The sequence below is a fragment of the Colias eurytheme genome, chromosome 26 (assembly GCF_061535395.1).
Source record: "Colias eurytheme isolate Ceu_HAF_F1 chromosome 26, ilColEury1 Martin Lab GWU primary, whole genome shotgun sequence".
Taxonomy (NCBI): Eukaryota; Metazoa; Arthropoda; class Insecta; order Lepidoptera; family Pieridae; genus Colias; species Colias eurytheme.
Genome location: NC_143005.1, coordinates 3,310,730 through 3,326,303, shown reverse-complemented (window position 1 = coordinate 3,326,303; position 15,574 = coordinate 3,310,730). Strand labels below are relative to the sequence as shown.

Here is a 15,574-nt window from a genome sequence, read left to right as displayed (position 1 = left end):
AATCTACTATTTATTTATTTTATTTATTTATAACACTTCATTGTACAAAACAATATAGGAAATTTGGTACAAATTAGTGAGGTACAAAAATTTTGCACAATAGGCGGCCTTATTGCTACACAGCAATCTCTGCCAGGCAACCTGGTAGGAAAGGAAATGTGAGAAGAATAAGGATTACTTAACTATTTGTTTGAAGTTACTATAAAAATATTTATTAATTGATGATTATTATTATTGTATTGAAAAACTTATATGCATATGAACAATGAAACATTATAGACTTATTTTTAACAAATATCTTATTAAATGGCATACAATAAGTTCAATAAGTAGCCCAACGAAAAGTTTGAATATAATATTTCTGAGGTACATATTATTATATACTTCAGAAATTACGACTTAAGTCGCTATCAGTCATATAATATAATGATGATTAAGACCATATTATCAAACAGAATTGATTTATATAGTTACACTGTTTTGTACCTAACCGCCGAGTTTCTTTGAGATCTTATGTCTAAAATGTTGTCTTCAATGACAACATAATAAACAGATATTGAATAATAGTCAAAATAGAAATTGAATAGAGAAACAGAATTAAATTCATCGCTATGTATACCATGTAACCTTATCACGGTCCCCAGAGCGCTACCAACTATGCACAAATACGCTATGACGGTCACGGCACAAAATCGAAACAAGAATCATTTCTTCATAAAACAGAAATTGAATAGAGAAACTGCAATTGTACACATAGCCATGTACACAAAAACTCAGATGTAATGTTTCTTCATAAAATAGAAATTGATTATAGAAACTGAAATTCAATTGTATTGCCATGTACACCTAGTCACGGCCCCCACTTTCCTCCCGGTTGCTAGAAGTCAGCGGTCACTGTCAGCGGTCACGGTCACCGTCACCATGCCCACCGTCCGCTAGTCCTAGTCCTGCACGTTGCAGCGGTCACGGTCACGGTCACGGTCTCGCTGACCGCATAACCGCCACTACTAGCCGGTTGTTAGTGGCGCCCGATGCGGTCACGGTCACGGTAACCGCACCCGCGCCACTAATGGCCGGGTGTTAGTGGCGCGCGTCGCGGCGATGGTCGCGGTCACGGTCACGGTCGCGGTCCGCGGGCGGCGGGTCGCGGTCACGCCGCTCTCTGTACCGCTCGTCGTAGTACGGCGCGGCTGCGGTTCTGCTCTTGGTGCTCGCGTCGCCTGCGCCCGCTTCCGCTGTTGGTTCTACTGGCGATTTGCGCGGTCTGCGAATGTACATAAATATGTTATTTGACTGACTTCTAAAAGATCAAAGTAGGAATTAATATGTATAGTATGCAGTTTTTGAAGTGTTAAAACTTCTTTAGCGGCGTTGGGTATAAAATCGCATCAGGACACGTGACCTGATCGAAAAAGCGTGAGACGGATGGATATCAAACATGCTCAACGTTAATAATCAAGTTTTCACTTCTGCCAGCACTCCCGGAGTGCAACCCGTCTTTTTTTTTGATCTTCTATGGATTGCTACTAATGATTGCTGACTAGAATGATGTATTTTGCGTTCTTTGTCTAAATTTTCTATAATAATTGTAATGGCTGCTTTAGATTACAAGTTTCTTAGAGCCGTAACCACAGCTTAGTAATGCAAATATTATTTTTTTACAATATGCAAAAACATTTGTTAATTTAGCCCGAAACTTAGCCGTAAATACTTAAAGTATATTGAAAGTTAATGGCAAGTAAATATTACCTTTCTTCCCGACTATGTCCCCTGTTATAATGATCAGCGCGTTCCCTGTCCCTAGACCTGGACCTGTCGCGTTCGCGTTCACGGTAATCCCTGTAATACCTGTAAAATAACAAAACAATTGTATATTTGCTGCATTTTTGACCAAAATAAAGTTAATGATTTTTAGATATATTATGTCTTTTATTTTAGTTAATAAGTCTAGTGTGCGTTGAATAAATTAATTCTTTTTCCTGCTATTTTGTGCTCATCAGTATTAAGGTTTAGTTAACGCGAAAGATGCCTTTAAAATTGTAAAAATATTTTTGTAAATCGAAAAGTGTTTTAATGTGTCAAATAATATTTAGGAGAGTCGTGACTGTAGTCTTATAAAATAAGCAATGAAAGAAACGGAAAACCCAATGATATATAGCCACAAGAAAATTAACTATTTAACCAACAAACAGGAAGAAAAAGCTATATTTTATTATATCGACATGCAGTGTTGAGGACACTTACGCGTCACGGTCGCGCTCACGGTCACGGTCCCTCGACCGTTCCCTATACCTGCAATAGACAATCATCTATGTGAAAATTTATCGCGTTTGCTCTTTATTATAATTATAATTATTACTACTTTAATTATTATTGTAAATATATTCGCAAGAGGCAGGTGCAAAAGATGAAAAAGTGCAGTGGTGTTGATAAATGTTATGTAGCATAGATCAAAAATTGTAAATAGTTTCAGTATATGTATTTATAGTGCAACACAATTGTCTATTGTCTAGTGCAGTTCTATATAGTGTTATAATATATAACACTATACCACAGTATAGCGCCTTATTGTTAATTTCGTTGCGGAAGTGTAGTTTAGATATCTATTCCGCAGAACAGTCGCGTATAGTGTGACTTATACTACAATATACCTTCCTATACCGAAGTATAGTTGCGTATAATGTCTTGTAGTGCAGTACAGTCACGCAATATCGTATAGTGCTAGTGCACACGCACCTGTCCCGCTCCTCCCGGTCCCTTGAGCGCTCCCGGTAGCGGCTGGCGGAGCGCTCCCGGCGGCGCGGCGCGCGGTGGTGCTGGCGCGCGTCCCGCTCGCGCGACCGCGACCGACGCCGCTCGCCGCCGTACGACTTCGTCTCCACGCCGTGCAGCGTGTCTTGGAGTGACGATATTAGTATCTTGCAGCGGTCGTCGTGCGCAACCTGGAATAATATTCATGGTATAGTGCGTAATCTTAATTCTAATGCTTATAAAATCTTATAACAACAAAATTAGTTGAATATATACAATCGAGGTGTTTTGATCACGTAACAAATACGTATACAATAAAAATTACACGTTAGATATGCAAGTGCGAAAAATCAAAGTTACGCACCCTGCTTTAGCAAAATAATAAGAGGCAAACACGTGCCGACAGATCACTCACCTTGCTCTGCTTAATAAGCGATATAGCCGTGACGAGCGTCTCTATCGCGGACGCGTACTCGCCCGCCGCCGCGTCACTCACAGCACGCGCTATGGCACTGGACGACACGGTGCGGTTGCGGCTCATCACCTCCTCGAACTCCGCCTCGCTGATGACCGGGTGCGGCGCGTGCGCGGGGTGCGCGGGGTGGGCCGCGTGCGCGGGGTGTGCGGGGTGCACGCCCAGCGGCGCCGCGTGCGTCGGACGCGCTTCGCTCGCTGGGTACGGGTTCTACAAAACATTAAACATTTATTAAAATATATAAAAAAAATAAGCGCTGTCGTAGATGCCGTAAAAAAACATAACAACTAACAATACGTTTTCTTGTGTGATTTCTGTTATAAGGGCAGAAATTCGAAACGTTATTATTAGACATCGGATTATATGCACTAACAAAATGCCAAAATATGCATGCAAATATGCACTAAAAAAGGCCGAAATATGCACTAAAAACGACTGATATGCCTAAAATATGCACAATACAAAATCAAAAAACCTTTATTATTTTATATATTTAAATCAAAGATTGTACAAATACAGTGAAATTTTCATGAAATTTAGTATAGTTTTTGTGCCAATATACAATTAGGCATTTTTACCTAATTTTCGAGCGCAAATTTGTGACGTTTGTCACCCGCGAGCCCAGTGTTGCACCTTAGACCTTTCCGGGCTAAATCTAGCCCTTTTTTGGAATTCAACCCATGTTTTAAGTTTTAGGGTAATGTAGCCCTATTTTGAATAGCTCAAAATTTACTTAAAATGGAGCCCATTTTGTAATTTTTCGCCATTTTACCATGCCAAAATAGGGTTTGTTTACTCGCTGAGCGTTCTGATTGGCTAATAAAGGTTAGTCGACCAATCAAAACTCCCGTTACTTAACGAAATATGCACTATTGGGGAAAAAGGCTAAAATATGCACTAACGCCGTAATTAGCGAGTTTTATGCATTTGCATATGCAAATATGCAAATGCATATAATCCGATGTCTAGTTATTATAAAGAAAAAAAATTGGTTGTTTGTAAAGTAGGTTTACGATCGAGATGTTTACGTGATAACGTCTTATTGGTGGCAGTGCTCGAGATGAGACGGGAGATCGGTCCGTCTCTCTCTCGTTATACCTGCGATCGCGCTCGTTAGGTTTTGGTGTGACACAAGTTTCTGAACATGTAACCCAACTAAAACGATTTTAAAAACGTTATCACGTTAAAAATAATGCTACAAATTACGTTTTTCTAACCTGTGGCGGTCTGCCGTACGGCGTCCTAGCACCGGGCGGCGGTCCTTGTGCCGGCGGTAGAGCCGCGTGCGCCGGATGTCCGTATGGAGCGCCTGGACCTGCATTATTAATAATATTATAATATAATATTATAAAGGCGAAAGTTTGTAAGTATGGATGTATGTATGTATGTATTGTTTTCACGCATAAACCTCTAAACCGATTTTGATGAAATTTGGCAAAGACAATCTTTAGACCCTGAGAAAGAACATAGGCTACTTTTTATTGCAAAATATGTACCTCGGGCGAAGCCGGGGCGGACCGCTAATTAATAATATTGTTAATACAACCAACAAAATAGACACATTAAGCTCTAAGTTCCTTTATAGAAACTTGATAAAATGCTAAATGACATACATTTAATAAATCCACAATAATATAAATATCATATTATATATTTTCGATTTACATCAAAACTTATTTGATTAATTAAAAAAAAAAAACAAGTATTATCCATTTGAAAGCTACATCGTTAGTGAGTGTCCTGGGCAATTTTCTTGCCCGGATCTACACAATCAAACAGTCACAAATCAGTTACTACTATAAATACCTCATCAGTTGTCTCCCAAAGAAATCCTTCCTTTTTGTACGCACTCATCAAACCATTATTTAAATACATCCATACTAATATTATAAATGCGAAAGTAACTGTCTGTCTGTCTGTTACTCAATCACGTCTAACTACTGAACCAATTTGCGTGAAATTTGGTATAGAGATATTTTGATACCTGAGAAAGGACATAGATTACTTTTTACCCCGGGACATAGGATAGATTTTATCCCGGAAATCCGGTACGGGTACTATGCGGGCTTTTCTTTGACTGCGCGGACGAAGCCGCGGGTGGAAAGCTAGTAATGACGATAGTTGAACGTGACAACGTCCGATTGTGCTTCTTTGTCGCTCGTTCCGCGCTCTCGCTCGCACTTCAAGCCTGGAACGCCTCAGAGCGAGGTAACGCCACATGAGTCATGTTTTCTCGTGCGTGCAGCCGGCTCTATCGAAATATGTGATGCAATAATTTAATAAGATACCAATTACCTGGCGGTCCGGGCTGTGGGCCGGGCTGTACCGGCGGTGCGCTTTGTACCGGCGGCTGTTGATTGAAGAAAGCTGGATTCACGTGAGGCGCCGGACCGCCTACACCTACGCCTACACCTGTGTGAACAAATTAATTTAGTGATTGTGATTTAGAAAATTATACATTTTGTATGTACTATGTATTGTGTCAACACGAAATAACTATCCAGTGTACATCATGAAAGATCTATACAAAATTTATTTAGAAAAAGTATAGATTTAGTATGATGTGCTTGTATGTATGTGATTTAGTATGTTTAGTTCCAACACGAAATAACTATACAGTGACCATCATGATAATATAGGAAAACTAAACAAAATACTTTTTATAGCGTCAACAAACGCCAAATGCACGGATTTCTTTCGATTCACTTACATAAAATTATAAATAATGTTACTTCATGTTTCATTGTCTGTAATTGTGCATGTTGTGTTAAGAAATTACCCTGTAACTATATTAAATATTGAAAATGTTAACTACATATATGATAGTTTAAAGTTGTGACCCGAATGATTAGACCGGACTCTCAGTGGAGTTTCGTTTGCAAAAATCGCGGACCTAAATCTGACTTCTGATATATATTGTATAGATCCCAGACATCCTATAGACAGATGTTGCCAACCAGTTTTGTGGTCCCCCTGCCCGCACCCCGGTAATTAAATATGGCATACAAAGAAAATAATAAAAATTTCCAAAACATGCCGTGTGGGGTATCAAATGAAAGAGCTTATTGAGTAGATCACGAATATATAGCATACTATATACATTTCTTACACTTTTTCTAAGATTTTTTAGAAAATTTACGAAAATGGTCCATTTTTGAGTTAACTTTAAACCACTACAGATTGAAAACTCATGAATATATTTTTTAAATTATTATTTTAAATAATTAACAATAGTCCATTGTTTACGATTCAATATTTCGTACAGTGAAATAGTTGCATGGGGGAGTGGGGGGAGCATTCAAAGATGGCGAGTATATTTTCAAGTTCATATAGTATATAGTTATTTTCATCAAATCCACCACATAGCTCACTTATATTATATTACGAACTATTGAATCATAAACAATGGACTATTGTTAATTATTTAAAATAATAATTTAAAAAATATATTCATGAGTTTTCAATCTATAGTGGTTTAAAGTTAACTCAAAAATGGACCATTTTCGTAAATTTTCTAAAAAATCTTAGAGAAAGTGTAAGAAATGTATATAGTATGCTATATATTCGTGATCTACTCAATAAGTTCTTTCATTTGATACCCCACACGGCATGTTTTGGAAATTTTTATTTTTTTCTTTGTATGCCATATTTAATTACCGGTGTGCGGGGAAGGGGACCACAAAACTGGTTGGCAACATCTGTCTATAGGATGTCTGGGATCTATACAATATATATCAGAAGTCAGATTTAGGTCCGCGATTTTTGCAAACGAACATCTCCTTGGAGCCTGCTCTAGATGGAAAAAAGCAACAAAAGAGGAGTTAGCATATTTTACCAGGATGTTGCGGTAAAGGTGCCGGTCCACGCGGCGGGCCTTGCTGATGAGGCGGCATCTGGTGATGCGGTGGCGGCATACCTTGCCCGGGAGGCTGTTGACGACCACAAAAAAATATTTAATTGCTTGTAAATATACATTTTATTGTATTTAAATTATTATGCAACAAGATGAGAGGAGTGTTATTTATATAAAAATGTTTATTTCAAACTTAGTTTTAATGGTAAAAAATTAAAATACTTATAAAAGAGTTAGAAATAGTGTAAAATGAAAATTCTGTCCCTGCAGTGTTTTTCCCTAAAAAATGTTAAAAACCGCTTTTTTGGTCGTAGGTATGTACTTAACGTAATAATAATTTTTGTGCGAATGTGCGTACACTACACAAACTTTGCATGCGCGTACTCTGCGCAAACTTTCTCTAATTACAACTTCCAAGCTACGAGAACAATAGTATTACATATTATGGTACTGACCGCGTGCGGCGGCGGCATCTGGTGCGGCAGCTGGTGCTGCGGCGGGCCGTACTGCGGCGCCGGCGCGGGCGGCATGTGCGGCCCGCGCGCTCCCCACTCGCCGCCGCGACCGCCGCCTTGACGCTGCATCTGTATAACAACAATACATTATTATTAGAAACTAGCTTTCCGCCCGCGGCTTCGCCCGCGCAGTCAAAGAAAAACCCGCATAGTTCCCGTTTCCGTGGGATTTCCGGGATAAAACCTATCCTTTAATCCAAGTTACCCTCTATATCTGTGCTTAATTTCATTGTAATCGGTTCGAGTAGTTTTTACGTGAAAGAGTAACAAACATTCATACATCCATACATCCATACTTACAAACTTTCGCCTTTATAATAGTATTAAGATTAAGATTAAGATTGACGTAAAATAAACAACTCAAACTAATAACCACAGTATTACCATATTTCCTACAGTATGGCGACGAATGTACTTGTGCAGAGAAACGGAGGGGAACTGGCGGGGGGTCGGGCGACGCGGGCCGCTTAATGCAATCACGCTGAGTTTGCATTAACTATCGCGAAAGGACGACGCAGTCGTATTTTTTGTGTAATAATTTTATTATATGTACAATATACATAGGTACTTACATATTCTATTATGGCGCGCAAAAACTGTTCCGTTTACGGATGTAAATCTACATTGAAATCCCAGAAGGAAACAATATTTCATAAAGATTGTATTAATTGTATCTGTTGAATTAAAATCAAAGCTATGTATATGTTGTCCTCATTATTTTCTAATCAGATTGTACATCCCAATGCGAATGCATTACTTAGTTAAATGGTATAATATACAATTAAGAACATCCAAAAATAAAGTGTCCACGTAAATAATATTTAGCAGTGCAATATCTGTAATTATATATTTATGAACAAATAATTGCAATTATTTTGAATGTACATATGAATAAATGATTTCATCATAATATTAATAATCACAATTGTTTTATTTCCCATTTGTTGCAACCCTAGCGTATTTTCGTGTGGCAGCGTAAGTACCTACGCTGGCGGCGGCATCGCGCGACATCAAAGGCGATTCCTTACTGTAGGAAATAACATTGTAATACTGTGTAATAACTCTCAATAAGAAACGAAACGTATAAACGCGTATGTAGATGCTACGCGCACGTGTTTTAAGCTGTTTTCTAATGAGCAATACAATTGTGTGACTATCACGCAATAATGCGTCAATAATTAATTACAATGAATGGTTTATACAACGCCCCTCAAACATTTTTTCAGAACAGCACAGATGATTGTGATATTCATTAGAGCATTGCTGATGTTTCAACTTTAAAGACAAAATGTGATCAGAAACCAGAAAAACTTTGTCATAATAAAATCAATCTTCAAATACACATCTTGTACACAATAATTAATAAATAAAAATTCTTTAAACATACATCATTATACGGCATAGGCGGCCTGTGTTGCGGCGGGCCCTGGTGCGGCGGGGGCCCCTGATGCGGCGGCATGTGGTGCGGCGGGGGGCCCTGGTGCTGCGGCATGTGGTGCGGCGGGGGCCCGTGCCCGTGCGGCCCCGGCGGCGGGCCCCGCATCTGGTGGTGCGGCCCTGGACCCGGCATCATCATGCGCGGCCCGTTCGGCCCGGGACCGTTCGGTCCGCCACCAAAGAATTCTAGAAAAGATTCGCAGTTTGAAACGTCATAGGCCGGCCGTACACGGACCGCTCGAGCAGTTAATAGCTGAGCGCCGTACACGGACGGCTCGAGTGGTCGGTCATTGACGGCTCGAGCCGTTGGTTGTTGACTGCTCGAGCCGTCGCTACCAACCACTCGAGCCGTTGATTTTTTGACTAGTCGCGATTTTCAGGGGGGGAGGGAGCCGTCGACGGCTCTAGCGCAGTCAACGGCTCGAGCAGTTGGTGTATGCCTCGCGACGGCTCGAGCCGTCACGTGTACGGCGGTGAATGAATGTGTATAGATCACCGCGCCGTCGCCGCTTCAAGCGGTCAGTCGCAACCGCTTGAAGCGGTCCGTGTACGGCCGCCCATAGTCATTAGAAATTTTTATCATGGGTTTTAGGAAATAAACCTAAATCTACTAATGTGTATGAAACATTACAAAGAAATATATATATTTCATTGTATAACAGTTTGCTAGTCTATAACTATGTGCTTCTTTTAAAAAATATCGACGAAAATACTCAGTCTCATAAAATAACAGTACATATAAATTATTAGAAAGAAATTTTCTTTTAACATGTTATATAGCATTAAAATAAGATTATTACCTCCAGGATGTGGGCCTGGTGGGCCTCCAGGGTGTCCCGGTGGTCCTCTCATACCGGTATTAGTACCGGGTGGTGTCGACCTTGTCTTGGATTGACTCTCAAATTGATTAAGGGCCTGAAAATTAATGAAAATAACCATAGTGTGTACTTTCTTTTTAATTGGTGTGGTGTTGGTTTGTTATAACTCCATTTCTATATTACACTTAAGTGATAACAGATATCACATATTATGTACTAGATTTGTTAATTTAGGTGGATTGGCAGTTTCATTAGCATTCGGAAAAAGTAAATAATTGATTTTTTTTTAATACGTGCTTGTTATATTTAAACTTATTACTGAAGAAAGGCTGAACGAATTTCAATGAATAATAGTTTGTTGGCCAACTTAGATTAGGATCAAAATTAAAATGTTCCACCCGCGCGGAGCTGAGCCGAGCAGCTACTTAACAGATATGATTTCTTTAATCAATATACCAGATGCTTCAATGAGAGTTAAATTGTTTATTAAAAAAAAATTTTTTCAGGGTGGAGCTGTGTCGAGGAGATATGATGACATATTCTACTGATCAATATATTCATACTACAAAATTTATTTTTATTTTTCTTCTAGTTCCACTGTGCCTTTATTATACTTGATTATTATACTACCACCTCTACGACCTCTATGAGGAGAACAAATAAATCTTACTATTGTGGCTCCAGATTAAATAATTTTTTTAACACTAAAATATTTATCATGAACTGCTAATTTTGCATAGCATTTACCTGTTTTGTAGGCAGTGTAACAATAGGATGCTGCCCATGAATCTCTTTCTTGGGCAATCGGTCCATTACCATCCTGACAGACTGATCTGAGCCCAGAGATATAACGCAGAAACCCTTCGACTGCCCATTTGCCCTGTTCTCGAAGAATTTCACATCTTGAAAATCCGACACGCCAACGTCAGCGACGGCGTTAGCTATATCTTGATCGGTTGCCCACTGTAAAATTGGTATCCAAAACTCAGGTATATGCAATCGCGCGGTACACACATACATACTTAAATAGTTTGAAAGCCGATGTTTTTCACATACCTCAATAGTGTCCGGCTATATCTGGATATGAACATAAACCCTAAGCATGCTCGGTTTCACTTTCATCTATACGGCGAATGTGTTTTATTGTTCTTATTATAATCTCATTCATAATTTCGAATCATTCATACTTTCTTCTGTCAATCTGGTTTAACTTTAATTTGACTGATATCATATTTTGGGAAGGCTTTGGGAGAAAAGAAACAGTTTGCTTTGCAATTAGTATTTTATTTTTGTATCACATTATCTTCAGTAAATTTCACGGAAATTCACACGATTATTAAAGTATTATTTATAAAATATTTATATTATTTACAGAACGGAAGAACAACATCCTTCATAACAGTGGTGAAGGAAAATTTGCAACGATACATTATTTTTAATGTTAACATTCCTATGAAATGTGTAAAGCATTTTTTATACCGATTAGGACTATTATAGAGCAAACGCTATGATTGTTTTGTATTAATATACAAGACACGATATTTTATAATGAGCCGATATTTTTAAAATAAAAACAAATCGCATCAGATATCTGAATTAAACATAGATTGTAGTATAGAAATATATACAATACAGAGAGCCGCAGTACAAATTATTTGTTTTACATTTGATCATGTTTGCGAGACAGAAATGAAAACACAATCAGTCAATTAGCCAATAAGTAATAATTATTTTTTTTAATCAGATTCTCCCCCTTCTTAATAATTTAGTCTAATTCATAGATGAAAACATTTTCTGACGAATTCTATAACAATACCCTACTTTAGTTGTAGCCGAAACATTATTTTTTTACAGTACGAAAAGTAGGTTAAAGTGTTTAGTTCAGGATGTACATTCGAGTATATCGTCGCAAAAAAATATTTTGCGTTATTAAACAAACACTACAATAATTGGCTAGTCTTACCTTGTAGAACCTGACAAGAAAAAATATTAGTAACAAATTAAAGCAAGCAAAAATAGTAAATATTTATCTTATAAAAAACTCCTTCATTATCCTTTATATAATTTGTAACTTCATTAATATTAACATTGGAGAAATGCCTTAGGACTATGGTAACACCAAAAAATAGTTATAATATACAAACACATAATTTATTTAACAAGAAAATATAATAATGTAAGTATGATAATACTCTGTCTTATTACATTTATGTAATTTTATTTTTTTTATATATATATAACACTGTTACTCAAATGAAGTTACAAATACTGATATGACGTAGGACAATGCAAAAACAGATCAAAAAAAGGGATTTTTAGAATTCCAGAAAAAAATCACAATTTTTAATCTTATTATAATACTATGTATAAAACGGATTAATAACAATGATGGAATACATCATATTTTAAAAATACATTCAGATTTGAATGTAGTGCAGCTTACCATTGAATATTTCACAAAAAAATAAAAAATAAATGGAAAACAAGCCTTAGTCACTCACTTACTATATGACAGTTTATACCATGTTGTGAATTTATAATAATTAATGTATGTTTACATAATATCATAGACAATACATAAATATATACACAATTTCATTCATCAGCTTCCATACTTAATATAATGCATACAATTTCCCAGCCAATCCATACTTCTCTAATAAATTGTTACATCTGCATCTTTATATTGCCAGAGAGATATTTATATTTATTTGTTTTTATATTTGTAATGTATCTGTGAATGTATAAGCAACTACATTTTAAAGGACATAGAGACAATACTTTTCAATGACAAAATACGAAACATTATTTTAAACCTTAATTGTTTAACAAATATATTGAAAATACATAATGATAAAAAACTAAAGTAACAAGAACAATACATATATTATGTCATATTTACTAAAGCGCTAATCTATTTGTTCTAAGTCTAATTTTTTTTCGTACATTGAGTCAAATAAAGCAGTTATAAATATCTCTATAGCAAGAAAATTCAATGACTTACAACCAAATGTTATGAATGTATATTATAGCTAACATTGGTAATTAAAATATGATGTAAAAGAGTTTCTTTTCACCATTCTTAATAATGTTTAGATGCAACACTATCAAGAATAAGCTCTTACACATGATATATTTGTGATCCTATTATAGAAACATAAAATTTACGAGAAATTTAAAACATCCTATGAGACAGTAACATATTATAATATCACAAGTTATAAGGCACAGCCAAGTGAAATTTAAAATGGGAAAGAGCAAAAAACATGGGAAAAAACCATTACTAAATAATTAACTATTCAGTCTTCAATAATTATTGCAAGTATGAGTTGCAATTTATATAAAGACCTACCAATAGTAGTAAATATCTATACTACAATGTTTTGCTCTTTGAATTGAAAAAGCACCATAAATTATACATATTTCAAAACCAATTACTAACTGTATTGCTAAAATTTTAATGGAGAAAACTGTTATAACACAATTAAGTTAAAAGGAAGACACTTATTATAACACTTAGCTTAGCTAAACTACAATGTAGACATTGTCATAACTTTTATTTAATACTTGTTCATTCTTTATCACAAATCATAAACATTGAGCTATTAGCACTTGCTACCATTCTAAAATATTACACCATTCTGATAATCTATGGCGCTGTTCCAATTTAATAAATTCAATATAAACTAAACAATAATTGTTTGTGTAAGTGTGCAGATTCACACTAAACACAACAAAAATTTCAATTAACTAAATGAAAACAATTGAGACTGGTAACCAACAAAAATTGTGTTTTTTAATTATAAATATTTATAATGTTATTTAGTTTTAAAAATACAGTTCACATTGTTACATATGCTTTTACATTGGGTAAGGATGGAATCACAATATTGTAACCGTTAATATAATTTTTTATAAAGATCTCTGTCGAAAATAAAGAAATACCTATTACATATAATTTAAGTCAATCATGTGGTAGTTTTTTGTAAATTAGTAAATCCAACAAGCTCTTTACAACTCAGAAATTAGTGTCAATCAAATGAAAAACTATTAATCTATACATATTGCTATATCTACTCAAAAAGTACAATATAAACTTAATCTTTTTAAACATAGAATAATTCTAACAATGAATATCTGATATTCATTGATATATAACTTAATGCACATTGTTTTAAAGTGCTCAATTCGATGAGCAAAAATAACACTGATAAAATCATGTGCATAATATTATGAACCCGTGTCTAACCAACTTTAAAACATGGTATTATTAAAAGCACTCTTTTACATTATGCTTTACGTACACTCTTTTTTTTTAATAGCAATAAATATTTTACATCACAACTTATGGCTAATCAAATAATTTAAGTCAGTTACCAGTATTTAATAAGTAAAATTTGATATCATGTATTTCTTAAATAGTTTTCATTTAGTTAAAAATGGTGGGACAGCCAAAAATTACCATGGTGAATTTCAAAGGTGAAAAAAAATTAAGATAATAAAAAAATTGTAAGAAAACATGTTTGAAATTTAGTAAACACATTCAAATGTTAAATTTTCTTAAATATTTATTAAATATATATTTTTGTACTCATAGGTATGTACATACATAAACTTTACGGTAAAATAAAAAAGAAGAGATATTTTTTGAAAAGATATCGGTTGATGTCAATACATACTTGGCAGTCCCATCCATCAAAATAAAGAGCACAACGTGAGAATCTATATTTACATTAGGACTAATGAGTTAAAATCAAGTACGAACCCAAGTTAGGTTGCCGACGTAAAGTTGGAATCGGCGGCCATGATGCCCGTGGCTTGGTGCGTTGTTGTGATAAGAAGCGTTCCCGTTTGTCTCCTCAGGTGGATGTTGAGGTGCAGAGTTCGGTGGTCCATCCCCATCTTCTTGCTTCGCTGATGGAGCAGCAATAACGTCGTCGTAAAGATCTACATTATCTCCTCCAAACTCGTCCTGCAAATGGTGGCATCATATCGATTTATTGCAAGTAATGCTTAATTGGAGACACATGCCACATTTTAGCAATACAATTAATTATTTATTCAAAAGGAAGTTATAATAATTTGATTTACCTGTCTATTGAAATCAGATTCAATATCATCGGCGTATAAATCTATATCCACACCGCCATCCGCCATTTTGCGAATTGAACGCTGCAGACAATATTGCCAGCCTATGGACACATTTGAGATATAATAAGCAGATTAGTGTTACTATTTATAAATTTATAGGCAAACAAATTAAAAGTCGATTTTATTTAACGAAATTAAATATTAATTATTAATCTAAAAAATAGGCAGTTTTTATTATTATAGCAAATACATTAAAGTTGTATATTCATTTTACATGGGTGAAACAGGTGAAATCACAGGTAAAATCAATTCGACGGAATACCGAATATGTGACCGAATACATCTTGAATACATACGTGCGTGGTGTACACAATTTTTTTTCTACGAATAAATTTTATTTCTTTATTCTATATTTTTCAAAACAAAATACAATCGATCGATCTAATACAATTAAAAGTTTTTGTTGACAAATTATATTATTAATGTTCTAATAATTATATTGAATTGATAAATGTTATGGGTTATCTTGTTATCCATGTATACAGTACAATACAATACAATTTGATTTTATATTTGGCTTTGAGATTCATCTGTAACTTAAATGTTATTGTAAATGATATTTTAGCTATTGTAT

At 35.6% G+C, this 15,574-nt stretch overlaps 1 protein-coding gene across 2 annotated transcripts; it reads right to left on the bottom strand.

Moving 5' to 3' along the window:
- Positions 1-190: 190 nt before the first annotated feature.
- Positions 191-15,041, bottom strand: Cpsf6 (cleavage and polyadenylation specificity factor subunit 6). 2 transcript variants are annotated; one of them, XM_090116952.1, is made up of 14 exons: positions 14,941-15,041; positions 14,615-14,821; positions 10,597-10,812; positions 9,832-9,946; positions 8,982-9,217; positions 7,535-7,663; positions 7,062-7,155; positions 5,522-5,638; positions 4,444-4,541; positions 3,167-3,436; positions 2,737-2,942; positions 2,245-2,292; positions 1,750-1,848; positions 191-1,264 (listed from the first exon to the last, which is right to left on the bottom strand). In XM_090116952.1, the coding sequence occupies exons 1-14, from the start codon at positions 15,004-15,006 to the stop codon at positions 1,081-1,083; spliced, it is 2,085 nt and encodes a 694-aa protein (XP_089973078.1). In that variant the 5' UTR covers positions 15,007-15,041; the 3' UTR covers positions 191-1,080. The 2 variants fall into 2 exon arrangements, with proteins under 2 accessions (XP_089973078.1, XP_089973079.1); XM_090116953.1 differs by lacking the exon at positions 2,245-2,292.
- Positions 15,042-15,574: the final 533 nt, after the last annotated feature.

Excerpts from the sequence above, each read along its gene's own strand:
- Cpsf6 (XM_090116952.1), bottom strand. The coding sequence starts at position 15,006 with ATGGCGGATGGCGGTGTGGATATAGATTTATACGCCGATGATATTGAA. Across the intron at positions 7,664-8,981 it reads CGCCTATGCCGTATAATGAT|ATGCAGCGTCAAGGCGGCGG; the intron begins GTATGTTTAAAG and ends GTTGTTATACAG. Across the intron at positions 7,156-7,534 it reads AGATGCCGCCGCCGCACGCG|CCTCCCGGGCAAGGTATGCC; the intron begins GTCAGTACCATA and ends GGTCGTCAACAG.